The following is a 21148-nucleotide window of genomic DNA, read 5'->3' as shown; positions in this document are numbered from 1 at the left end:
TGCCACCTTGAGAGGCCGGCGAGGATGAGCTGAAATGACGCAGGTGATGCGCGTAGGGCGGGCCACACTCTGAACCTTTTTTTCCCAATCACTGCGCCACCAGGGAAGCCCTGGGGTTTTTACTTTTAAATCCATCTTTTTTAAAACAGGATGATACTGTATTGCTTTTGAAAGTATTCTGAGAAGCTTGAAAGTTCTCAAAGTAGGTAAGATGGGAAAGCCTCATTCCAGATGGCATTTTATCACCACATTTTTCAGAGAATGACAGGGTATCTGCCTGACCTTTTGTCTGCTCAAGGGAGGCTGGCCGCAGAACCTGCCTTCGGGGTCCCAGGATGGAGGCGGACTCAGGGAGGCAGCTCCAGGGGACAAAGCATCCACGGGCGGAAAATGCATCCTTAATTCTGTTCCCAACTTCATTCCCAATAAGCCTGGTCAACCCCTGGCTGGGGTGGGGGGGGGCGGTGGAGATGCCTTGGCCGCCCCTGCCTCGGGGTGGGACTTTGGTGGAGGAGAGGCCGTCTCAGGCTGCGGTGCAAATGGCTCATCGCCGGCCGAGGACGCCCCACTGCCTACACAACCGCCCCGCCCTCCTGCCCTCCTCCCCTGTGTGCGAGCACAAGCGGGCAGAGAAATCATGAATCACAGCAGAGAAAGGGATATGAAGGACGTCTGGCGAGCCAGACAGATTTCTGTCATCCTGAAATATACATGCAATGATTGATCAAAGAGGAAGCTTTTCACTTAGTAAGAAAACCTGGAGATTTCAGAAGTGTTTATTTCCCAGAAAGAATTAAAAGTGGCATCAGACTTTGAAAGAGGTGCACCGTGATGCACTTTGAAACTCTTCTGGCCACTTGACGCTGATTGTAATGAGTCACAAGCTCCAGAGTGATGAGGCACGGCTCGAGGATTCTGACTTGCAATGAAGGCGCCTCCAGCGTGGTCCTGATTTCTAAGCCTGCTCACCTGTAGCAGTTCCTGCTGGGCTGACGGTCCCAGATTCCTGCCTGCTGAATCTTCAGACCACAGCCCGGCAGTTGTGTTACTCTTGGCTTGGTCAGGCTCATGCTCTGCTGCGGTCAAGGCCAAAGACACCTCATTTGATCAGCACTAGGTCCTGGGCTTGGAGGACCTAGGCTCGGGGCCCAGGCATGGCCAGCAGGGCTGGGGAGGGTGGGAGAGCATAGAGCATAACCCCTCTCAGGGGTGGTCTGGCTCTCTTACATGTCTCCAACCACAAGGGCAAGAGAAGAAGAGCTCTGCCACTTACTAGTGTAAGCTCAGGCTAGTGAACCTTCCCACGTTCCTGTTGCCCCATCTATAAAATCGGTATGTCCACAGTGTCTCCTTCCTCGTGTTGCAGGAACCTAGCAAGTTCATAATTGTTAAAAACCTCGGCAAGGTCCCTGGCACATGGTAAGCACTAAATTAGTGTTTGCTAAGTGAGATAAATGTGTGGACAAAAAGAAGCCAGCTCAACAGGGAGCAGCAGAGAACTTTAGAGAACGGCAGAAAGATGGAGCTGGGTCAGAAAAGAAACCAAGATGGCGCACCTGGTTGGACACCTGATTCTTCAGGAGGTAGAGTGTCCTGTGTTAGGAGAGGTGGAGTAACTCCTGCAGCCTGCCTTCCCTTTGCAGGATAACAGGAGACCTGCTCGCATACACCTACTCCACGCCAGCAGGCACGGGATTCCAGTAGACCACAAGAGGTCTCGCTGCCTCTTTCTGCGACACTGATGTTTACCCCCGGACAATGGAGAAAGGGGGCCTCAAGCCATCTGCTAGGCCAGACGCTTCCCGAGTCCACAAGCAGTCAAGGCTAGGACTCACCAAGGTTCCCAGGGACCCTGAGTAAGGGTGGAAGTGATGCTCTGAACTGCACCACAGGGGTGCCCTGATGTGAGGTGTCGGCCGCTGCCCCCGGAGCTGCTAAGGCATGGCTCACGAAGACTGCCTCAAGCCCGCCATAAGGCTTAAACTGTCAGGTATTTTGCGTCCATAAAAATGCCTAGCCACTTTTTTTTATCATGCTCCTGATCTCAGCCCTGGGTAGGAGACCTTTGACCAACTCTTTTTTTTTTTTAAATTGTATTATTATTATTATTTTTTAATATTTATTTATTTATCTGGCTGCTCCAGATCTCAGTTGCAGCATGTGGGATCTAGTTCCCTGACCAGGGATCAAACCCGGGCCCCCAGCATTGGGAGCGCAGAGTCTTAACCACTGGACCACCAGGGAAGTCCTCCACCAACTCTTAGCAAAAGCCCAGGTCTGATCTCCCTGTGCTATGTGGCTGCTTCCCGCTACAGCTATCTATTTTACATTTGGTAGTGTATATATGTCCAGCCCACTGTCACTTCGTCCCAGCTTAAAGTAATTATGCTCCAATAAAGATGTTAAAAAAAAAAAAAAAAAAAGCTCAGGTCTGTCCTTCATCCTGGAACATCCTGGCATTCCAGGCTCTGGGGGGCTGGTCACCTTCCCAGCTCCTCCTTACAATTTGTCTTCTGCCCAAGGCATGGCTGTGTCTGCACCGGCCCCTGGCCTGCCATTCAAATCCCTGCCTTCAGCCTTTGCTGAGTGAGTCCTCTCTCCAGCCAGTGTCCCGCCCGTCTCCTGCAACCTACCCTTGGCCTAGATCAGTGACCCCTCCCTCCAACAGGTAACAGCTTCAGACGTCAGCAATCCACTCCTCCCCTCAATGACTCTGACCTTGGCCTGGGCACAGGCTCTACCTCGGCTTTGGGACATCATGAGCGCTGTTTCCCTGTGTGTTATTTAACCCTTCATGTGTGTTGTGTTACTGTAGGTGTGGTCTCTGTGAACCAGCCTGAGTTGCATGGATCTATGAGATTTTTCTCTTGATGGATCTATGAGATTTTTCTGTTGCTCCACAACACTATGGGTAGCTTGTGTTCACAGCCATAAGTGGGGTATTTGGTGATCAAGCAAATTCATGAACGTTTACACACCCTGACATTTCCAGTTATCGAAAGGTGGCGGCTAGTTTGCTGGCACATGAAATGATGAAGGGGTGGAGGTTCCTTATCTCACTTCCTAAGCAGGCATCACGTACACAACTCAAGTACTTGGCCCTGTGAGCCTGTCACAGTCAGACAGTGTGACACAAAGACACGCTCCCTCCCCTCTGCCGCGCCAGCCACTTACCATGGTCCGGACTCCGTACTGCTTCTCCACTTTTTCCTTTAACTGCTTGAAACAGGCTTCCATTCTCTCATGAAATGGCCTTAGTGCTTCTGTGACTTTGTCTCCATGAATCCTGATCCCTTCGGCCAAAAATGGAATCTGAAAAACATACAGGTTGACGTTCCTTATTTCTTGCTTAGTGGTCTAGGGAGAGAAATGCACACCAGACAGAAAGTGGCAACGTGCAAAATGCATCTGCTTTGGTTTCCCAGTCAAACCAGCTGATTAAATTCATCAGCAGGCAGGTTACTCCCCCAGACCAAAATGTGTAAATGACAAGCATTTGTGTTTTAAATCGGACACGTCTAGTGCGCTGTGTAGCACAGGGCTGCCCCGTTACTTTGCCTGGCTCACATTTGACCATCAACCCCAGAATAGACCTCTCCGTGCTTTCCACTTGAATTTGGGAAGGGCTGCGTTTTGGATTTGTTTAGCTATGACTTGATCTGTTAGCAAAGGGCCAAGTCACAGGACAAAGATTTTTTTCGCTAAGAATATTGCCTCTACAGGCAATTGAGAACCCTATTCCGAAGTGTAAAAACCTAATAATACGTGATCTATAGTCCTGAAGGATGTTCTTATTTGGAAAGGAAAACCAAATTTATTCTTCCTTAAAACTAAAAAGAATCATGTCTCTGCCAACACTGCTGTCACAAATATCCATGCCAAGACTTCACATCGGAGTGTGGAGATACAGCTGACCTTTAAAAGCGTCGTAGAGACATTTTTATTCCCCAGCCCCAGAGACCCTCCGGAGTCACAGCCGTTGGGGGTGGGTGTGAGAAAGCCTCCTTTCTTCCCCTGGCTTCTGCTTCCCCTGAGGCTCAGACTGGGAGGTAGATGCTCTTCAATGCAATCAAGCTAAGAGGCTTCCTCTTAATAATTTACAATTAAATCAAAATACTGATTAAAAACAGATTTTCTTAATATGACAGAACACCAATCTAAATGAGCAGATTTATTAGTAAGAAGGATAATAAGTACACAACTGAATTTCATGTGAACAAATTCAAGAAATCTTATCAAGATGAATCAATGCATAAAATGTATTTGGCTGCCATTTACAGCACGCAGCTGGAGCCTCTTGTGGTGCCCCAGGAAAGGACGGAATAAGTGAGCGCTCCCCTGTGTTTACACCACCCAGCCTGCTCTCGAGCTGCCCTGGCACAAAGTGTGTTTGGCTGACAGTTGGGCTTATACCCAAGGTACACGCCAGGCATTCCTTTCCGAACAGCTATCACCAACAGGACAGCGTGCAGCTAAGGTTTCAAACCAGATGGGACGTTTTACTATTGCATACGAATTACTCTTGCAGATGGCAGCCTCCAGGGGCTAAGCTGCAGTTTGTTCAGGTTCAACAGAAGAAAATGCTCACAGAAATCCTTTTGCTTCCTGGGGGTCGGCAAAGGCAGGCTGCAGACAACTTTTGGTGGGATGGTAAATGTGTCGTGGCTATCTGGGCATGAAGACAAATGTCAGGGTGCTGTCTCAAGGTTAAAGCACAGCCACTCTAGATCCTGAAAGCATCTTGTAAAATGGCCCTCTCTCAAATGTATAAAAGTGTGGTCCCATCATTTCTGCATTTTTTTTTGTTGGTTTGATAAAACTCTTAATCGGCCAGATTCTTGATATCAAAGAAGCTACTTGCTGGACTAAAGTTAAGACCCTTTGGTTCAGGTCTTGGGACTGAATGAACGGTGATCTGCCAGGTGAAATTTATGGGGTATGAAATGTATCCCCTCAACAGGTCCCTGACATTAGTCAGACATAACCTTCTACAAGAAGGGTGGGATCCGGCCCTTGTTCTGTGTCTGCTCGGGGCTGAACTGAAGCTATGAATAAAAAGATGCTCTGTGCAAACACTCCAACGTATGAGGTGCTTAGTACACAAACAGAAGCCATGGACTGAGGCCTCGAATGGTCTCTGGATTCCAACCAAGATGAGCGTCAAAATCTCTCAGGCAGATTCCTGAATCCCACCCCCAGAGCCCTGATTTGGTCTAGAGTGGATCCCAGGAGTCTGCACATCTAAAGAGATTCCCAGAGCCCAGAGAGTGGGGAGGACTTCCCCAAAGTCACACCTCGAGTTGTTCAAAGAGAGCATGCAGCCTGCTCTCAAAAGACACCCTTCTAAATGGCGGTGCTGTATTTGAAGTCTCTGCTCCTGTGCGTCTGCTACATGGTTTCACGGCCTGCCGGCGGCAAAGAACATTTGGAAGCACTGCTAAGTGTTCCAGGAGCACCACCACCGGCGACATCGGTACGACTGTCATCGGCTGGGGGTGATGAATGGGTTTGGGCTTTCATCTCTGTGCATTTCAAAAGAGAAATATGGGGCTTCCCTGGTGGCGCAGTGGTTAAGAATCCGCCTGCCAATGCAGGGGACACGGGTTTCCGGGAAGATCCCACATGCCGCGGAGCAACTAAGCCCATGCGCCGCAACTACTGAGCCCGCGTTCTGCAATTACTGAAGCCCACATGCCTAGAGCCCGTGCTCCGCAACAAGAGAAGCCACCGCCATGAGAAGCCCGTGCACCGCAACTAAGAGTAGCCCCGGCTCGCCGCAACTAGAGAAAGCCCGCGCGCAGCAACGAAGACCCAACGCAGCCAAAAATAATAAATAAAATAAATTAAAAAAAAAAAGAGAAATACGCACGCACCACAGTGGTTTCATGTGAGTCTATATGGATTCATCTTTGGACACACAGCAGGGATGCCCAACAGGACAGCTGCGTGTGGGGAAAGACGGAGCTGTGCCTTTGAGGAAGGGGCTGCCGCTCGCTGCTGAGCGCAGACCTAGAAGAGGCCCCAGGCAGCCTGCATCCGACCCCAGCTCCTGCCTGCAAGGGGAGTAGCGCCCTCTGTTTCAGCAACGGCAACAGCAGAGCCAGGAGCTGCCTGGGACTTAATAACCAGCCTTCACAAATGATTTTAGGCATCAGTGATGGAAACTCTGCCAAGGAACCCTTGGGATTCTCAGGAGAAAAACCTCACTTTGCCCTGATGGAGTTTCAGGAAAAAAACCAAACCAAACAAATTAACACAGAACCAGAAGAAAGCATTCCGGTAACCCCAAACTCCTTATTTTTAATGACCGCATGACTCAATTACTGATATTAAAAGATGGGTCTTCAAAACATTTGCAAATGAAAGCAAGGTCACAGGTAATGTTTTGAATATGTATTTTTCATCACTCTTTGATTTAATGAAGTGGCTAGAAAACAGATTTTTTTTCCCTGACTTTCCTGTGAGCTACTTTAAAATTCATCCTTTAATATACTTATTAGGGGTGATGACATAGTGCTGACATAAAGCTCTCTCTGGGGAGCAAATTATTTTCCTCTGTAGGGCTTGAAACTCTTAAAATCCAATTTTCTGTAAAAGCTTACAGGAAAAAAAAAAAATCAATAGAACTTTTGCAGACCAAACTAGTTTTTGTGTAGCAATGGTTTTATAGCCTTCAGTGGAGTTTTGAATTTTGTACCCTTTGGTTTTTACAACATCTAAAATGGAATCATTCAGATCTTTAGATTCTCTCCCTCTTTTTTAGTAACAGAGGGAGACTGCCTACCTGAGGCTTACATCTTGTGCAAAGAAACCATCATGGCCAAAAAGTTCCCTTAAATTCAGCTCCCAGGGTGTCTTATCACAGAAGAATTCCAAGGCAAATTGATATCAAATGCCTACGGATTTGTGGCAAAGTCACACCCATTAGGATGGCGGCTATAAAACAAACAAACAAAAAGAAAACCAAAAAATAACAAATGTTGATGAGGATGAGGCGAAATTGGAACCATCGTGCATGATTATTGGTGGGAATGGAAAATAGTGCAGCTGCTGTGGAAAACAATATGGTGCTTCCTCAAAAAATTAAAAATAGACTTATATGATCCAACAATCCACTTCTGGGTATATACCCCAAAGAAGTGAAAGCAGGAAACAGAACAGATATTTGTACACCCACGTTCATTATAACATCATTTACAATAGCAAAAGTGGACGCAACCCAAATGTCCGTCAGCGAATGAACAGGTAAGTAAAAAGTGGTCTATACAGACAGTGGAATACTATTCAGCCTTAAAAAGGGACAAAATTCTGACACATGTCACAACACAGATGAACCTTAAAAACATTATGCTAAGTGGAACAAGCCCGTCACAAAAGGACAATGTATGATTCCACTTATATGAGGTCCCTAGAATAATCAAATTCATAGAGACAGAAAGTAGGATGGTGGTTTCCAGGGGCGGGGAGGATGGAGAGTTATTGTTTACTGGGTACACAGTGGTTTTGCAAGATGAAAAAGTTCTGGAGATGGATGGTGGTGACGGTTGCACAACGATGGGAACATACTTGATGCCACCGGACTGTGCACGTAAAAATGACTAAGGTGGTACATTTTATGTTACATAAATTTTATCACGCAATATCCATACATATTTTATAGATATAAAAGAAATACTTGTAATTAGGCTTGAAACCAAAACTCAGCCCCGCTCCACCCTAACAGGTCACACGGCCCATGTGCTGATGACGAAGCCAGGACGGTGAGGCTCCGGGGAGGCCGGGAGCAAAGCGGCCACAGAGCACTGGTCACAGCCTGGGACCCCTGGGCTAGGGTGGGATGCCGCCCAGGCACAGGGAGACCCTGGCCTCTGCCTTCCTCAGCCCTCTTCCCTCAGCCTTGCGTGTGGGGGTGTAGATAAGCAGCACCCTCCTTGCCTCCCACGTGAGAAAAGGAAGCTTAAAGAAGCAAGTTGCCCAACGTCCAGAGCAAGTAGGCAGAGCTCCCACGGGAACTGGGTCTGTCCCCTCCGCCTCCAGGCTCATGAAAGCTCCAGAAGCCCAGACACACGAACAGGGAACTTCCAGTGGAGCCCAGGACACCCTCCAGAGCTTGCCCAGCCTTTCCAGACCGTGTCCCGCTAAGGAAAGACTCAGAAGGCCTCAGGAGTACAAGCAGAAAAGCCAAAGAATATGCAGAATTACAGCTGAGGAAACAGAAATGCGGACCCCTTCCCCCGACCCTGACCACCGGCAGCGGGAACAGGAGGGTGGGTGCTCGGCGGTTCCCCATCCCCGCCTCACGCCGATGGCATCAGCTCGAGCGCCCTCCCAGGACAGGCTGGGGCCACGGTCTCTAAGGCATCACCGTCCTGACCTTGCCCGTGATGTTCCGTTCTGTCGATACCAGACAAAGATTTTCCAGCAGGCACTGCACTGACCGAGGGGAGGAAACAGACCAGGCGCATTTGCAAGACAGAACTTTCCAGGTGTTCAAATGCATGACTACAGCCAGGGGTCGAGTTAATCAAGGCAGTGGTCGAGTTAATCACGGCAGTGGTGAATGGGTTTATCCGGGACACACATGGTCACGGGCGCTCTGGCTGATGTCCAGGGTCCTCCGTGGCGGCTGGCAGGTGTGCCAAGGTGGCCCTGGTGGATCTGGTCCCAGACTCCACTTTCCCCGCCTCGGGCCCTGCAGCTGCCGCTGAACATTTACCTGCCAGGCAATCAGGTCCTTGAGCTTCTCGATCTTTTCGTGGGCCTCCGGGTGCTCCTGCAGGTACCGCTCTGTAAAGAAGGCCTGGTGGAGACAGGGAGAGCCACTTAGTACACCGGCACACGTTTCTGTACACCAGGCCTGGGGAGAGAGCTGTGTGTGAAACAGACGCACACCACGGCCATCACCCAGCTCATTCCCCCCAGGGTTGGACCCTACCGCAGCAAAACACCCAGTAAGGTCAGCACAACAAATGGACTTCGTTCACTCACTGTGGCGGCCCCGTCCATGGAGCCCAGCAAAGCCACAGCTGACCCGGGTCGCTCACTTCGCTGGGAGGCAGCTCCCCAGCTGCGCTCGTGCCCCTGACCCCCATCCCGGGCCCGCCCTACAGCTGAAGGCAGCTGGAACAGAGCGTCACCTCTCTGTCCAGGGCAGTTTCGCCTCACAGCCCGCTTTCAGGCAGAGCCCCTTCTGCTTCAGTTTGCACTTTGTCTAGACCAGGGGGCAGCAAACCTTTTCTGTGAAGGGCCTCAACTCTGCCACTGTTGTATCAAGAAAACAGCCACAGACACCAAGTAAAAGAATGGCCGTGGCCACGTCCCAAACTTGATTTACAGAATCAGGCGGCAGCTGTAGTGCAGACCCCTTGTCTAGAGCACATCGCATGATCTCCAGCTTCTGCCTGGTCTTACTGAGATATTCTCCAGGGAGACCAGCTGGCTGTCCCCACTGCACCAGCCTCCCATCTATTTTAAATATTCTAAGTCTTTTGTCTTTCACTGAAACTGTATCTTTTGGCCTTTAATGATCCCAGGTCTCTGGACAGTCGCGAGGGTCGCTCTCTAGAGCTCCATGAGCACAGCCCGGTGGGGGGTGAAGATGAGGGGACAACGCCCAGGCCGGCTGGGCCTGGGGTGCGGTCTTGACCATCGGGAGCCCGCAGAGGCTGCCTCTGGGCAACCCGGCCGGGGCTCGGTCACTGCGGAGCTCGCTCAGCGAGACCAGGGTGGTTTCCGGGCTTGGAGACAGGGTCTGGAGACAGTCCGTCCCAGGACAGGGCTGGAAAGAGGAAGCTGGCGTGTCACGTGCCTTTTCGTAATTCGCAAAGCCTCCCATGACGGCGGGGTCCACGATGCCGTTCAGGAGCATGGAGAGGGGGTTGACGGGGAGGCTGGGGTCGTCCAGGTGCTGCTGCACCATGCTGTTTATCTTGTCGTTCGTCAGCTGCATGGTCTCGATGGCGTTCTCCAGGGGGCTGATCTCCACCTGCGCGGGGGGGAGGACGGAATGACATCGGGCCAGCTGCCACATCCCCTGTCCCGCCAGGGCCTCCGCTGATGCCTCTGGCTCCTCGCCAGAGGACACACATTTCCGAGTGGGGCAGGCTTCCTACTCTCCATGCACTTTTCTTCCCAGTGGCTTCTGGGGGCCAAGGTCCCTCGTCACCCAGCCAAGAGAAGCCGGGCATTTTAGGATCTTTATGTGTTTCCACAGACCTGTCCCCACATGCAAATTCCAAAGGCACAACGCGAGGTCACCTAGACCTGGGGAATGTGTGTGCACTTGCACGTGTGTATTCGTGTGTGTGTGCGCGCATGCGTGCGTATGTACACGTATGGTCATCCTAGGAAAACACAGCCCTGAGTGGCGCTTGAGCACCGTCTACGTGCTTCACAAAGCAGGCCTTTTAACTATGGCCTCGTTCGTTGCTTGTCTTAAGGAATTTTGAGCAATCTCTCCCTGTCCCTGAGGCAGGAGGTCTGGGCACTTTGTCCCTGGACTTGCTTGGTTAGGGAAGCGGGGGAGGGGCAGAGAGGTCCTGCCGTGGTCTCCACAGGAGGTCACAAGCCCTCCTAGGAAGGAACAGCTCCCCCCAGCCCGGTGGTCACCACTTCAACTGTACCTCACGGGCCTCCCTTGCAAACCCGCCACTGGTCAGCGGGACCTTCAGAGCAGGAGGCGGGGCGAGCCAGCAGGGGCCCACCTCGCCGCCACTCCTGCACCTCTGCCCACACCGCCAGGGCCCTTCTTTCTCTGGGGGCCCCTGCAGGGCCCGGCGAGGCCCCGCCCCACGCTCCTCTCTGGCTCAGCCCGCAGGTGCCAGGAGGGTGCGTTCGCGTTTAAAACAATACCACCACCTTCCCACCAGGCCTGGCTCTAGCAGACCCTAGGCTGGGCCCTGGAGCCACGTCCAAGGGTGACCACAACACATGATAATCTGATGCTTCCCTTCCCCAAGGGCAGTGGGACAGGTCCCCACCTGTGCCGGGGACCCTAGGGTGTCTTTAGCAAATGGCAAAGCAGAGCAGCCTGTTTTCTCCTTCTACAGCCCCTGGGGATTGTCTGAGAGGTAGAGAGGGGGGGTCGGGGGTGCAGAGATGTTCAGAGAACGGAGAGATCCTAGACTGACACCCTCAGTCGTCACTGGCGAGCACCTGCTGGAGAGGTGACCTGATGGAGAGGAGGTAACACGCAAAGAGGTGGCCGACCAGGTGCTGGCCGCTGAGGGTGCCCCCTGCTTGCACGTACACCCCAAACAACACGTACCCTGGGGCCTTTGTTTTCACCCCACACCTGGCTTTATCAGACCCTGGAATGCACCATCCCAGACACATAACTTCGCCAAATGGACTCTCCAGGGCAGAGTTCCATTCTGACTGATGGCTAACCCCCTGCCGCTGATCCCGTTTGCCGCAAGAAAGAGCTGTGTCCTAGCTTTATCAAACCAAGAGGGTCAGCTGCTGCCCTCACAGTGTCCCGTGCTGGTCTGTTCCAGCGATGGCGGGGCCAGGGGTGCGGACAGCAGGATTATTACAGTCCTGCCATCCTGGGATTATTCAGCCTCCAGCTTTCTTCGTTCACTAAAAAGGGCAAGCACAGCCCGTGGCAGAGCCACATCCTTACAGAAAATCAGGGCTCAGCCCTCGCCCCCTCGAGCTGTTAAGCCCCGTCCTCACGCATCCGGGCTGGCTCACGGAATCCCCGATTACAAACGGCTTACGGGAAGAGGCTCATTAGGAGGATAGGAGTGGTGCCTGTTCATGGAAGGGTCTCCTGTCCTGTGGTCTCCCACATGTACACCACCAGCTCCAAATGGTGCCAGCGAAGGCTTGCATTTCTGCCAGCTGCCACGTCTCCTGAGCCTTCCAGAGGTCAGGGCCCGCCTGGGTGCTAGGGGGGGACAGAGTGGGGTCTCTGGGGACACAGGAAGTGGGGGCGCCCTCCGGGGGTGGGGAGGCGGGCACAGAGCCCTAGGGCTTCAGAGCAGGAGGAGGGGGCGCTGGAGATGGGGATGGGAGGCAGCTGACCACAGGCACGCTCAGGGAGAGGTCCAGAGCTCAACTGGCGTGGACGAAGGTCAGGAGTGGAAACAAGGCTGGGAAGACAGGCGCCAGCCACGTCCTAGGGCAGAAGCAGGAGTTTCCAAGGGGACTCATGGTAACTGAACAGTGGGCACCACCCCTCTGGTTAAGATCCTGCCAGGTGAAAACCAAAGGCATTGAGACACATGACAAAGCACACATATTCCAATCAGACCTTGTTATACTGGCAATGGTCACGCTGCTGCTGCTATACCCTCAGTAAGAACCTTCTGCCCAACTCTGGCTCCTGTGATTGGAACTGTCCGATAGCTCAGCACCAAGGCAAAGTTTAGCTAATGAGATGCGGGTCATTATTTCTTTAAAAAGTGCGGGTGAGGGGTATATTCTCAAGCTACTTTTACTTGAAAACGAGCAAGTACTATTAATCAAGTTGTTTGTCATGTAAATGGCAATAAAACCATCAGGAAGAAAGATCTTAAAAAGCGTATGTAAATTGGAATTTGTCAAACTTTTCATTTCGGTAACAGAAAGAACTGTCAAAACAGCACAGTGAAGACTGGATTTCAATATTTTGTAAGAAGAAATGAAATCTTAGTTCTGGTTTCTTTCTGCGCTAGAGGAGGTTGTGATTACACAGCATTTCCACCGCAGTACCCGTGGACGGGGAGAGTGATTAACGGGGTTAAACCTGATGTGGGGTCCGAAGCATGCCTGCCAGCCACAGTGACCAGGTGACACGCCCGGGGAAGAGGCCGTGTCAGACCGTAGAAGAGGGGGTGATGGGCAGTTCCTCCTGCGGGGTGTGCTTACCATGAAAACAGATTTGACCTCAAACCACCTTAAAATGCCAGGCAATTTATACGCAGTCGTGTATATGGTCCTTTCGATCCACATATTCTGCAAAGGGAACACACACAGGACACTTGTTAGGAGAAGGATGTTGCAGGTAGATGACAGCTTCTGTCCTCACGGGGATTTGCAAGGGTCTGGGAGGCAAGGTCACCAGCCGCCCGGGGAACACCTCACAGGCCATGCTCTGCTGAATTACCAGACTGTTACACAGGACACCGCGGCCCCCTGTTCCCTGGCCAACGGTGCCCGTTTCCCTAGCATTTGGCCAAGAAAATACAATCGAAGGGGAGAATTATATACGTCCACACGAGGGAGGTTCCCTCTGAGCAAACAGATTTTTGGAAAGGCTCCAATGAGCTTTACGTTAGCCTTACTTAGCGTTCAAAAGAAACCTGAAGATGAAAATCCATTGAGGAAGACTGGGGTTCATAAAAGTGACCTCTCAACATTCTAATAAAATCAGTCAGTACTTTAATGATGAATTTTTTTCTTTTTTTGGCCTAACATATATATTTACATCAGAAAATGAAGATATGGAAATAGAAGGCAGAAAAATCACTCAGTACCTAAAGATGACAACCTAACCTTTCACTATCTGGGGTTCAAGGCTTCTTACTAAGCATTAACAAGTGTGTATATGTGTATTTTCAATGAAAATGTATTCTTCCTAAGATGGTATAGTACATATTGCGGGAAGCTGTTTAAAGCCAATAAATGTAACTCCACCCCTCTTTAATGGTTGCACAGAACTCCGCTGCAGGGGTGAACCATAACCCTTTCATCCCACCCCCTACTGCGGGATGTCTAGCTGGTAGCAGCCTTTGCCTGGTAAACCTCCCAGTAACAGAGAATCACTGAGCAGTCTGAGTCTGTCCACAGTGATCCAAGTATAAAAAGATGGCGTAGTGGATTGTCAACATTTCCAGAAAACCGGCTGGAATTTAGAAAGCGTTTTCTCCAAACCCCAGATTCCAGGCTGGGAGAGGGGAAGGACCTGGCCGAGGCCCCAGGGACACAGGCCAAGGCTCCTGCCGCCCCCAGGGGCTGCTGGCTCAGGCACCGGCCTGGAAACTGCAGGCTGCACTGCTCCCCAACTCCAGCATCCCTGGCGGGGTGGGGGCTTCGGGTTCCACGTTGACCCTGTCTCTGGCTCCCTCCTCCTTGCCGGCTCTGGGTTTCAGAACTCCATGCGTGGCTGGGTTTGGAGGCACCAGGCTGCTCTGAGCTCCCGGGCTGGCCTGGCAGGGAAGCTCTCCCAGCACCCAGGCCCTGGGAACCAGGCTCCCCGAACCAGGCCCCCCATTACCACTCAACCCCCTGCGCTTATCTGGAAGCCTGGGGCTTTGTCAAGCACGTGAAGGACTAAATCCCGTGGCTTCTGAAAGCCTCATCTGTGTGTGAGAACCTAACGGGGCCATTAGGGGATTTCTGGGCCATTTAGAAACAGCCCAGCCTCTAAGGTTTAGCGCAGCTCCGGCGTCAGGAGCCGTGCTTATTCTCAGCTCTGCCTCGAATGGCTGCGCAACTGCCGGCAATTTGCTCGACCTCCTTGTGTCTCTTCCTTCACAGTATAAGAACCTAGATCGCCGCAAGACGTGAGAGGCCTGAGGGAAATTCAAGAACTGCCCATACACCCTGCAGCCACGGTGCTACATAAATGACAGAGTGATTGCTGTGATGACCAGAGCAGAGACGGCCCCGAAAGCCCAGCCCCGGTGTGGGTGTCTAGGTGGGGCCTTGCCTCTCTCACCACTGCAGACGGTGCCACAGTGCAATCAGTCACCAAACAGGTTCAGGATGCCACACTAACCAAGAAGTAGGGTTTTGGTTTTGAAAGAGCCAGCGATGAAACTGGGGACAGCCTTAGAATTTCCCGACTCCAAGATCCTAGTTGACACACAGGAAACTGGGCTCGGGAAGGGCAGGGCCTTTCAGGGGTTGTGACTGGAGACTCACAGACATCACCCTGGGGATCAAAAGATTATAGGAAACAGGGCTTCGAAGGGAGGGTGGGTGGAAGGCAGCTTTGCTGCAAGTGCTCTGGGCTTCCCTTTGGGCCAGCAGCATGGTGCTAATTCAACTTTGACCCCCTGCACCCCCAGAGACCTGCAGACAAGGTCCCCGCCAGGGGTCCTTGGGGCTAATGCCACCTTGAAATATGGGCCTATCTAGGGATTTCCAGAGGAGGTTTTTTCAGGGCAGGAGGAGAGAGAAACGTTAACATTAAAAATAAATAAATAAATAAATAACACTATGCTTTCAACATACAGTTTTGAGGGCATTAGCCCACTGTGGCCCCCTTTGCCTGGTAAAGCAATAAAGCTATTCTTTTCTACTTCAAAAAAATTAATTAATTCATTAATTAAAAAATAAAAAAGCCATGCTTTACTTCATGCCTTTCCGAAATGGAATCCATTCAACCAGTTGTATGTATATTTTTTAAAAGGTTGCAAGAATCTGTGTCAACATTTCTATGACTCTAATGCAGTGCCTTCAACAAGGCACAGACGTTTAGCAACGTGTGGAAACATTTGTGATTCACTGTCACAACCGGGGAGGCTCTAGCTGGCACCTAGTGGGTAGAGGTCCGGGATACTGCTCAACATCCAATGAGGCCTGTTATTCAGCTGTGCCCGCGGGGACCCTGTTCGGGCGTATTGTGCCACAGTGAAGTTCAGGTGTGGGCACCGGATAGTGAGCCCAACTCACCTCCTGACTGCTTGTCCCCTGCAGAGAGCCATGTAAGCACTCGGCACCTCTGAGAGCTTATTTATAACTGAGACACCAGCACCTGCTCCAGGACCCGGGGCGCAGAGGAGGACTCAGATACACGCAGGAGGGAAGCAAGTGTGCTCCGAGCACGCAAACACTCTCAAAGCACTAGTTACCTTCTTACAGTATCACAAGCACCTTAGTGATACTGTTTGTGAAATGGTCTTCATTTCACTAAATTTGAATGGGTGATATGCTAGGATCTCTGCACATAACACACAAAGGCATTCAATCCTGCACTGTGGGAGCCTCTGAGAACACACTTTTCCATGCGCAGTTTTGTTAGTGGTGACATGAGTTTGGGGGTGTTTTTTTTTTTTACCGCAAATTCGTTGTCTGGGTTTTTCTCTCCCTTGCGGATCGGACGAGAATATTCAAATCGCTGGACCTCGTTTACTCTGTAAAAACTGTACAGAGATAGAGAAATCATCAGACATTTAACCAGAAAAGCAGCCGATTTGCTTTTAGACACAGGATCCGGTCTCCCTATAGGTCACTGCATCCCTTAAAACATCTCCAGCCTTGACCTGGAGTGATAGCTGGGCTTTCTTTCCCCGCCAGCCTCAGAAGAGAGACGTTGGCAGGTGGAAAAATTACCTTGAATTTTTGCCTCTTCCCTGTCCCTGACAACGCTCAAGGGAGAAGAGATGCTGAGTAAGAGTGAAACCGGCAAAAACAGAAAAGGTGAAGCAAAGGAGAGGGGAAAAAGGCCTTCATTCTCCATTTATGCGTTTATTATTTAAAATTTGAATTCATAATTCAACAATTAATTTATTAAATAATTTAATCTAATAAGTTATTAAATATTTAAAAATGTCTTATTTTTTAAAAGGTCTTGTATACTTTAATTGCAGATCTACAAAAGGCAGATTTGGCAACCACCAAGGGTGGCATACATAAGATGGAGACTGTACCTTCCTCCCCTGGGGAGGGGGGTGGGTTTCATGCATATCCCAGAGGCAGGCTGGGAGGCTCACTCAGCCCCCTGCGCTGAAACACAGGTGGGCACCCCACATCAAAGGGAAATATCTGAGCATACACTACAGTTCACTAGTGCTTAATGCCTCTCTGAGAAAAAAATGTTGCAAAACTTAAAATCTAAGCCTTATGAAAGCGATCATTCATCAATAAACCAAGTCCTGGTTTATTTCCCATGTTTGCTGATGAAAGGTTAAAGAAATGGTAGTGAATTTTGCAGAAGAATCCAATCCACCAAACTTCAGGATATAAAATAAGCAGAATCTGAGCATTATTAGGCCATCAAAGAGGTTAGTTGTTTTTCACCAGTACATGGATCAAATAGAAAAGAAAATTCTTCATATCAAAGAGACATCTAGTGTAGGTGTTTCTACACCACTGCTAAGTCAGGGGCAATTCAATGTAGATGCATAAAATCTCACTCAAATTTGGACAGTTGGCCTGTGAGTTTTAAAATCCACCTCCAAATCCCATATTATGTAATCACCCTGTTGTAGGGGTGAAGGCTTCTTCTCATCCCCCACCTGGTTCTCCATCACGAGCAAATGTCTGAATCCCTATTCCTGCCTTCTGGGATCCAAATGCTCAGGCCACACCACAGGCACATAGACTCATATCTGTGGGGTGAGGGGCAGGGCCTGGAGAAAAGGTCTACAGGGGGTCTCTCACCTGGTGGCTCAAAAGGAGCCCAGAGTACCCCTTCCTCCCCCTGACTTTCCCTGTCTCCCAATCTCGGGTATAAGGAACAGCCTTGCACCCTCCCGGCCACACTTGTTCACATCTTCCTTCCCCTTTCTTTGATGCTGAACGTGATTAGCTTCCCTTGCTTTTCGAAGTAAACAGAAAGAGCATCTGAAAAGTTAATCAAAGGCTGACATCCACCCTCCGAGATGCGAAATTATGAAGCGATCTGAGTACGCCTCTCACCACCCTCATGTTGGGTAAGGAAAATGTTACCTTACAATCTGCTCTGACACGGGCCTGTGAAATTTAGGGGGCAAATCGAGTTTGGGCTTTACTGTGAAGCACTGAATATCTGAAGGTCAAAGGGGTTAAGGACCATAAGGCAGAGTGGTCATCAGCCAGGAGCAAGGTCCCACGTACACCCAACCATCCAACCAAACGACATCGCCATCATTTTATATCCGACATGGTTGTCTGAAAGGATACACTGGCCAGCAGAGTTTTTAATATCGTCGCCTGGTGGAGATGTTGTCTTCATTTTCTCAGCATTTGGAAACTGAGTTAATAGCCGAGCTTCAAAATCTTCCCTGCGTTCATACTCCTTCCCTCGGTAAATGAAAACTTTCCCCTGGAAACAATGACATTCATTAAATAACACCCCAGGGGAAGGGCCAGGAAAAGTTCACACATAAAGGCACTGGTCTTCAAAATGGGCTTGACAGTTTTTTTTTAAATGTCACTGAATTGAAGAACAGCTTGTAATTGCGGTGATCTTACTAATCAAGAACACAGGAAGAGAAGCCAGGTAAGTTAATACTGTTTAAGAAGCACTAAAGATGATGTTACTGAAGTCTGGTAGTACATTTCAGTCTTAACAGTAGCAATCAATTTACAAAACCATGAGAAACCAAGTGAGTGATTGAAGCCCACACACTAGTGGGCATGAAATGGTCAGACAGGGTAAAGGCACCAAGGCAAGTGGAGGAGAATGGTGTCCGTATCGTCTCCCCCCACACCCCAGGTAGGCCCTAATTAAATAGTTTCCATCCTGCCAGAAAGAATTCAAGGGAGAGATAGCCTCATCCACCAGAGGGCAGACAGCAGAAGCAAGAAGCACTACAATCCTGCAGCCTGTGGAACAAAAACCACATTCACAGAAAGACAGATAAGATGAAAAGGCAGAGGGCTATGTACCAGATGAAGGAACAAGATAAAACCAGAAAAACAACTAAATGAAGTGGAGATAGGCAACCTTCCAGAAAAAGAATTCAGAATAATAATAGTGAAGATGATCCAGGACCTCAGAAAAAGAATGGAGGCAAAGATTGAGAAGATGCAAGAAATGTTTAACAAAGACCTAGAAGAGTTACAAACGAGATGAACAATACAATAATTGAAATGAAAACTACACTAGAAGGAATCAATAGCAGAATAACTGAGGCAGAAGAACGGATAAGTGACCTGGAAGACAGAATGGTGGAATTCACTGCTGCGGAACAGAATAAAGAAAAAAGAATGAAAAGAAATGAAGACACCCTAAGAGACCTCTGGGACAACATTAAACGCAACAACATTCGCATTATAGGGGTCCCAGAAGGAGAAGAGAGAGAGAAAGGACCCGAGAAAATATTTGAAGAGATTATAGTTGAAAACTTCCCTAATATGGGAAAGGAAATAGCCACCCAAGTCCAGGAAACGCAGAGAGTCCCATACAGGATAAACCCAAGGAGAAACATGCCGAGACACACAGTAATCAAATTAGCAAAAATTAAAGACAAAGCAACATTATTGAAAGCAGCAAGGGAAAAACAACAAATAACATACAAGGGAACTCCCATAAGGTTAACAGCTGATTTCTCAGCAGAAACTCTACAAGCCAGAAGGGAGTGGCATGATATACTTAAAGTGATGAAAGGGAAGAACCCACAACCAAGATTACTCTACCCGGCAAGGATCTCCTTCAGATTCGATGGAGAAATCAAAAGCTTTACAGACAAGCAAAAGCTAAGAGAATTCAGCACCACTAAACCAGCTCTACAACAAATGCTAAAGGAACTTCTCTAAGTGGGAAACACAAGAGAAGAAAAGGACCTACAAAAATAAACCCAAAACAATTAAGAAAATGGTAACAGGAACACACATATTGATAGTTACCTTAAACGTGAATGGATTAAATGCTCCAACCAAAAGACACAGGCTTGCTGAATGGATACAAAAACAAGACCCACATATATGCTGTCTACAAGAAACCCACTTCAGACCTAGGGACACATACAGACTGAGAGTGAGGGGATGGAAAAAGATATTCCATGCAAATGGAAATCAAAAGAAAGCTGGAGTATTAATACTCATATCAGATAAAATAGACTTTAAAATAAAGAATGTTACAAGAGACAAGGAAGGACACTACATAATGATCAAGGGATCAATCCAAGAAGAAGATATAACAATTATAAATATATATGTGCTGAACATAGGAGCACCTAAATACATAAGGCAACTGCTAACAGCTATAAAAGAGGAAATCGACAGTAACACAATAATAGTGGGGGACTTTTAACACCTCACTTACACCAATGGACAGATCATCCAAACAGAAAATTAATAAGGAAACACAAGCTTTAAATGACACAATAGACCAGATAGATTTAATTGATATTTATAGGACATTCCATCCAAAAACAGCAGATTACACTTTCTTCTTAAGTGCGCATGGAACATTCTCTAGGATAGATCACATCTTGGGTCACAAATCAAGCCTCAGTAAACTTAAGAAAATTGAAATCATATGAAGCATCTTTTCTGACCACAACGCTATGAGATTAGAAACGAATTACAAGGAAAAAAACGTAAAAAACACGAACACCTGGAGGCTAAACAAGATGTTACTAAATAACCAAGAGATCACTGAAGAAATCAAAGAGGAAATCAAAAAATACCTAGAGACAAATGACAATGAAAACACAATGATCCAAAACCTATGGGATGCAGCAAAAGCAGTGCTAAGAGGGAAGTTTATAGCTATACAAGCCTACCTCAAGAAACAAGAAAAATCTCAAATAAACAATCTAACCTTACACCTAAAGGAACTAGAGAAAGAAGAACAAACAAAAACCCAAAGTTAGCAGAAGGAAAGAAATCATAAAGATCAGAGCAGAAATAAATGAAATAGAAACAAAGAAAACAACAGCAAAGATTAATAAAACTAAAAGCAGGTTCTTTGAGAAGATAAACAAAATAGATAAACCATTAGCCAGACTCATCAAGAAAAAGAGGGAGAGGACTCAAGTCAATAAAATTAGAAATGAAAAAGAAGAAGTTACAACAGGCACTGCAGAAATACAAAGCATCCTAAGACACTACTACAAGCAACTCTATGCCAATAAAATGGACAATCTGGAAGAGATGGACAAACTCTTAGAAAGGTATAACCTTCCAAGACTGAACCAGGAAGAAATAGAAAATATGAACAGACCAATAATCACAAGTAATGAAATTGAAACTGTGATTAAACATCTTCCAACAAACAAAAGTCCAGGACCAGATGGCTTCACAGGTAAATTCTATCAAACATTTAGAGAAGAGCTAACACCCATCCTTCTCAAACTCTTCCAAAAAATTGCAGAGGAAGAAACACTCCCAAACTCATTCTGTGAGGCCACTATCACCCTGACACCAAAACCAGACAAAGGTACTACAAAAAAAGAAAATTACAGACCAATATCACTGATGAATATAGATGCAAAAATCCTCAACAAAACGCTAGCAAACAGAATCCAACAAGACATTAAAAGGATGATACACCATGATCAAATGGGAT

General features: G+C 48.5%; 1 protein-coding gene across 2 annotated transcripts in view; it reads right to left on the bottom strand.

Annotated features, from left to right (window-relative positions):
• The window catches only part of DOCK1 (dedicator of cytokinesis 1), a 526335-nt gene that overhangs the window by 20291 nt on the left and 484896 nt on the right, over positions 1-21148 (bottom strand). For both annotated transcript variants that reach the window (XM_082406605.1, XM_082406606.1), the window contains exons 41-47: positions 17815-17956; positions 17602-17680; positions 15989-16073; positions 12853-12939; positions 9809-9985; positions 8717-8800; positions 3175-3312 (exon numbers count right to left, since the gene is read on the bottom strand). In XM_082406605.1, coding sequence (XP_082262731.1) covers positions 3175-3312; positions 8717-8800; positions 9809-9985; positions 12853-12939; positions 15989-16073; positions 17602-17680; positions 17815-17956 — 792 coding nt within the window. The remainder of the gene's footprint in view (positions 1-3174; positions 3313-8716; positions 8801-9808; positions 9986-12852; positions 12940-15988; positions 16074-17601; positions 17681-17814; positions 17957-21148) is intronic.

The sequence above is a fragment of the Balaenoptera borealis genome (assembly GCF_965194805.1).
Source record: "Balaenoptera borealis genome assembly, chromosome: 10".
NCBI lineage: Eukaryota > Metazoa > Chordata > Mammalia > Artiodactyla > Balaenopteridae > Balaenoptera > Balaenoptera borealis.
The sequence above is the reverse complement of the archived record's forward strand: the minus strand, read 5'-3'. Positions and strand labels throughout refer to the sequence as shown.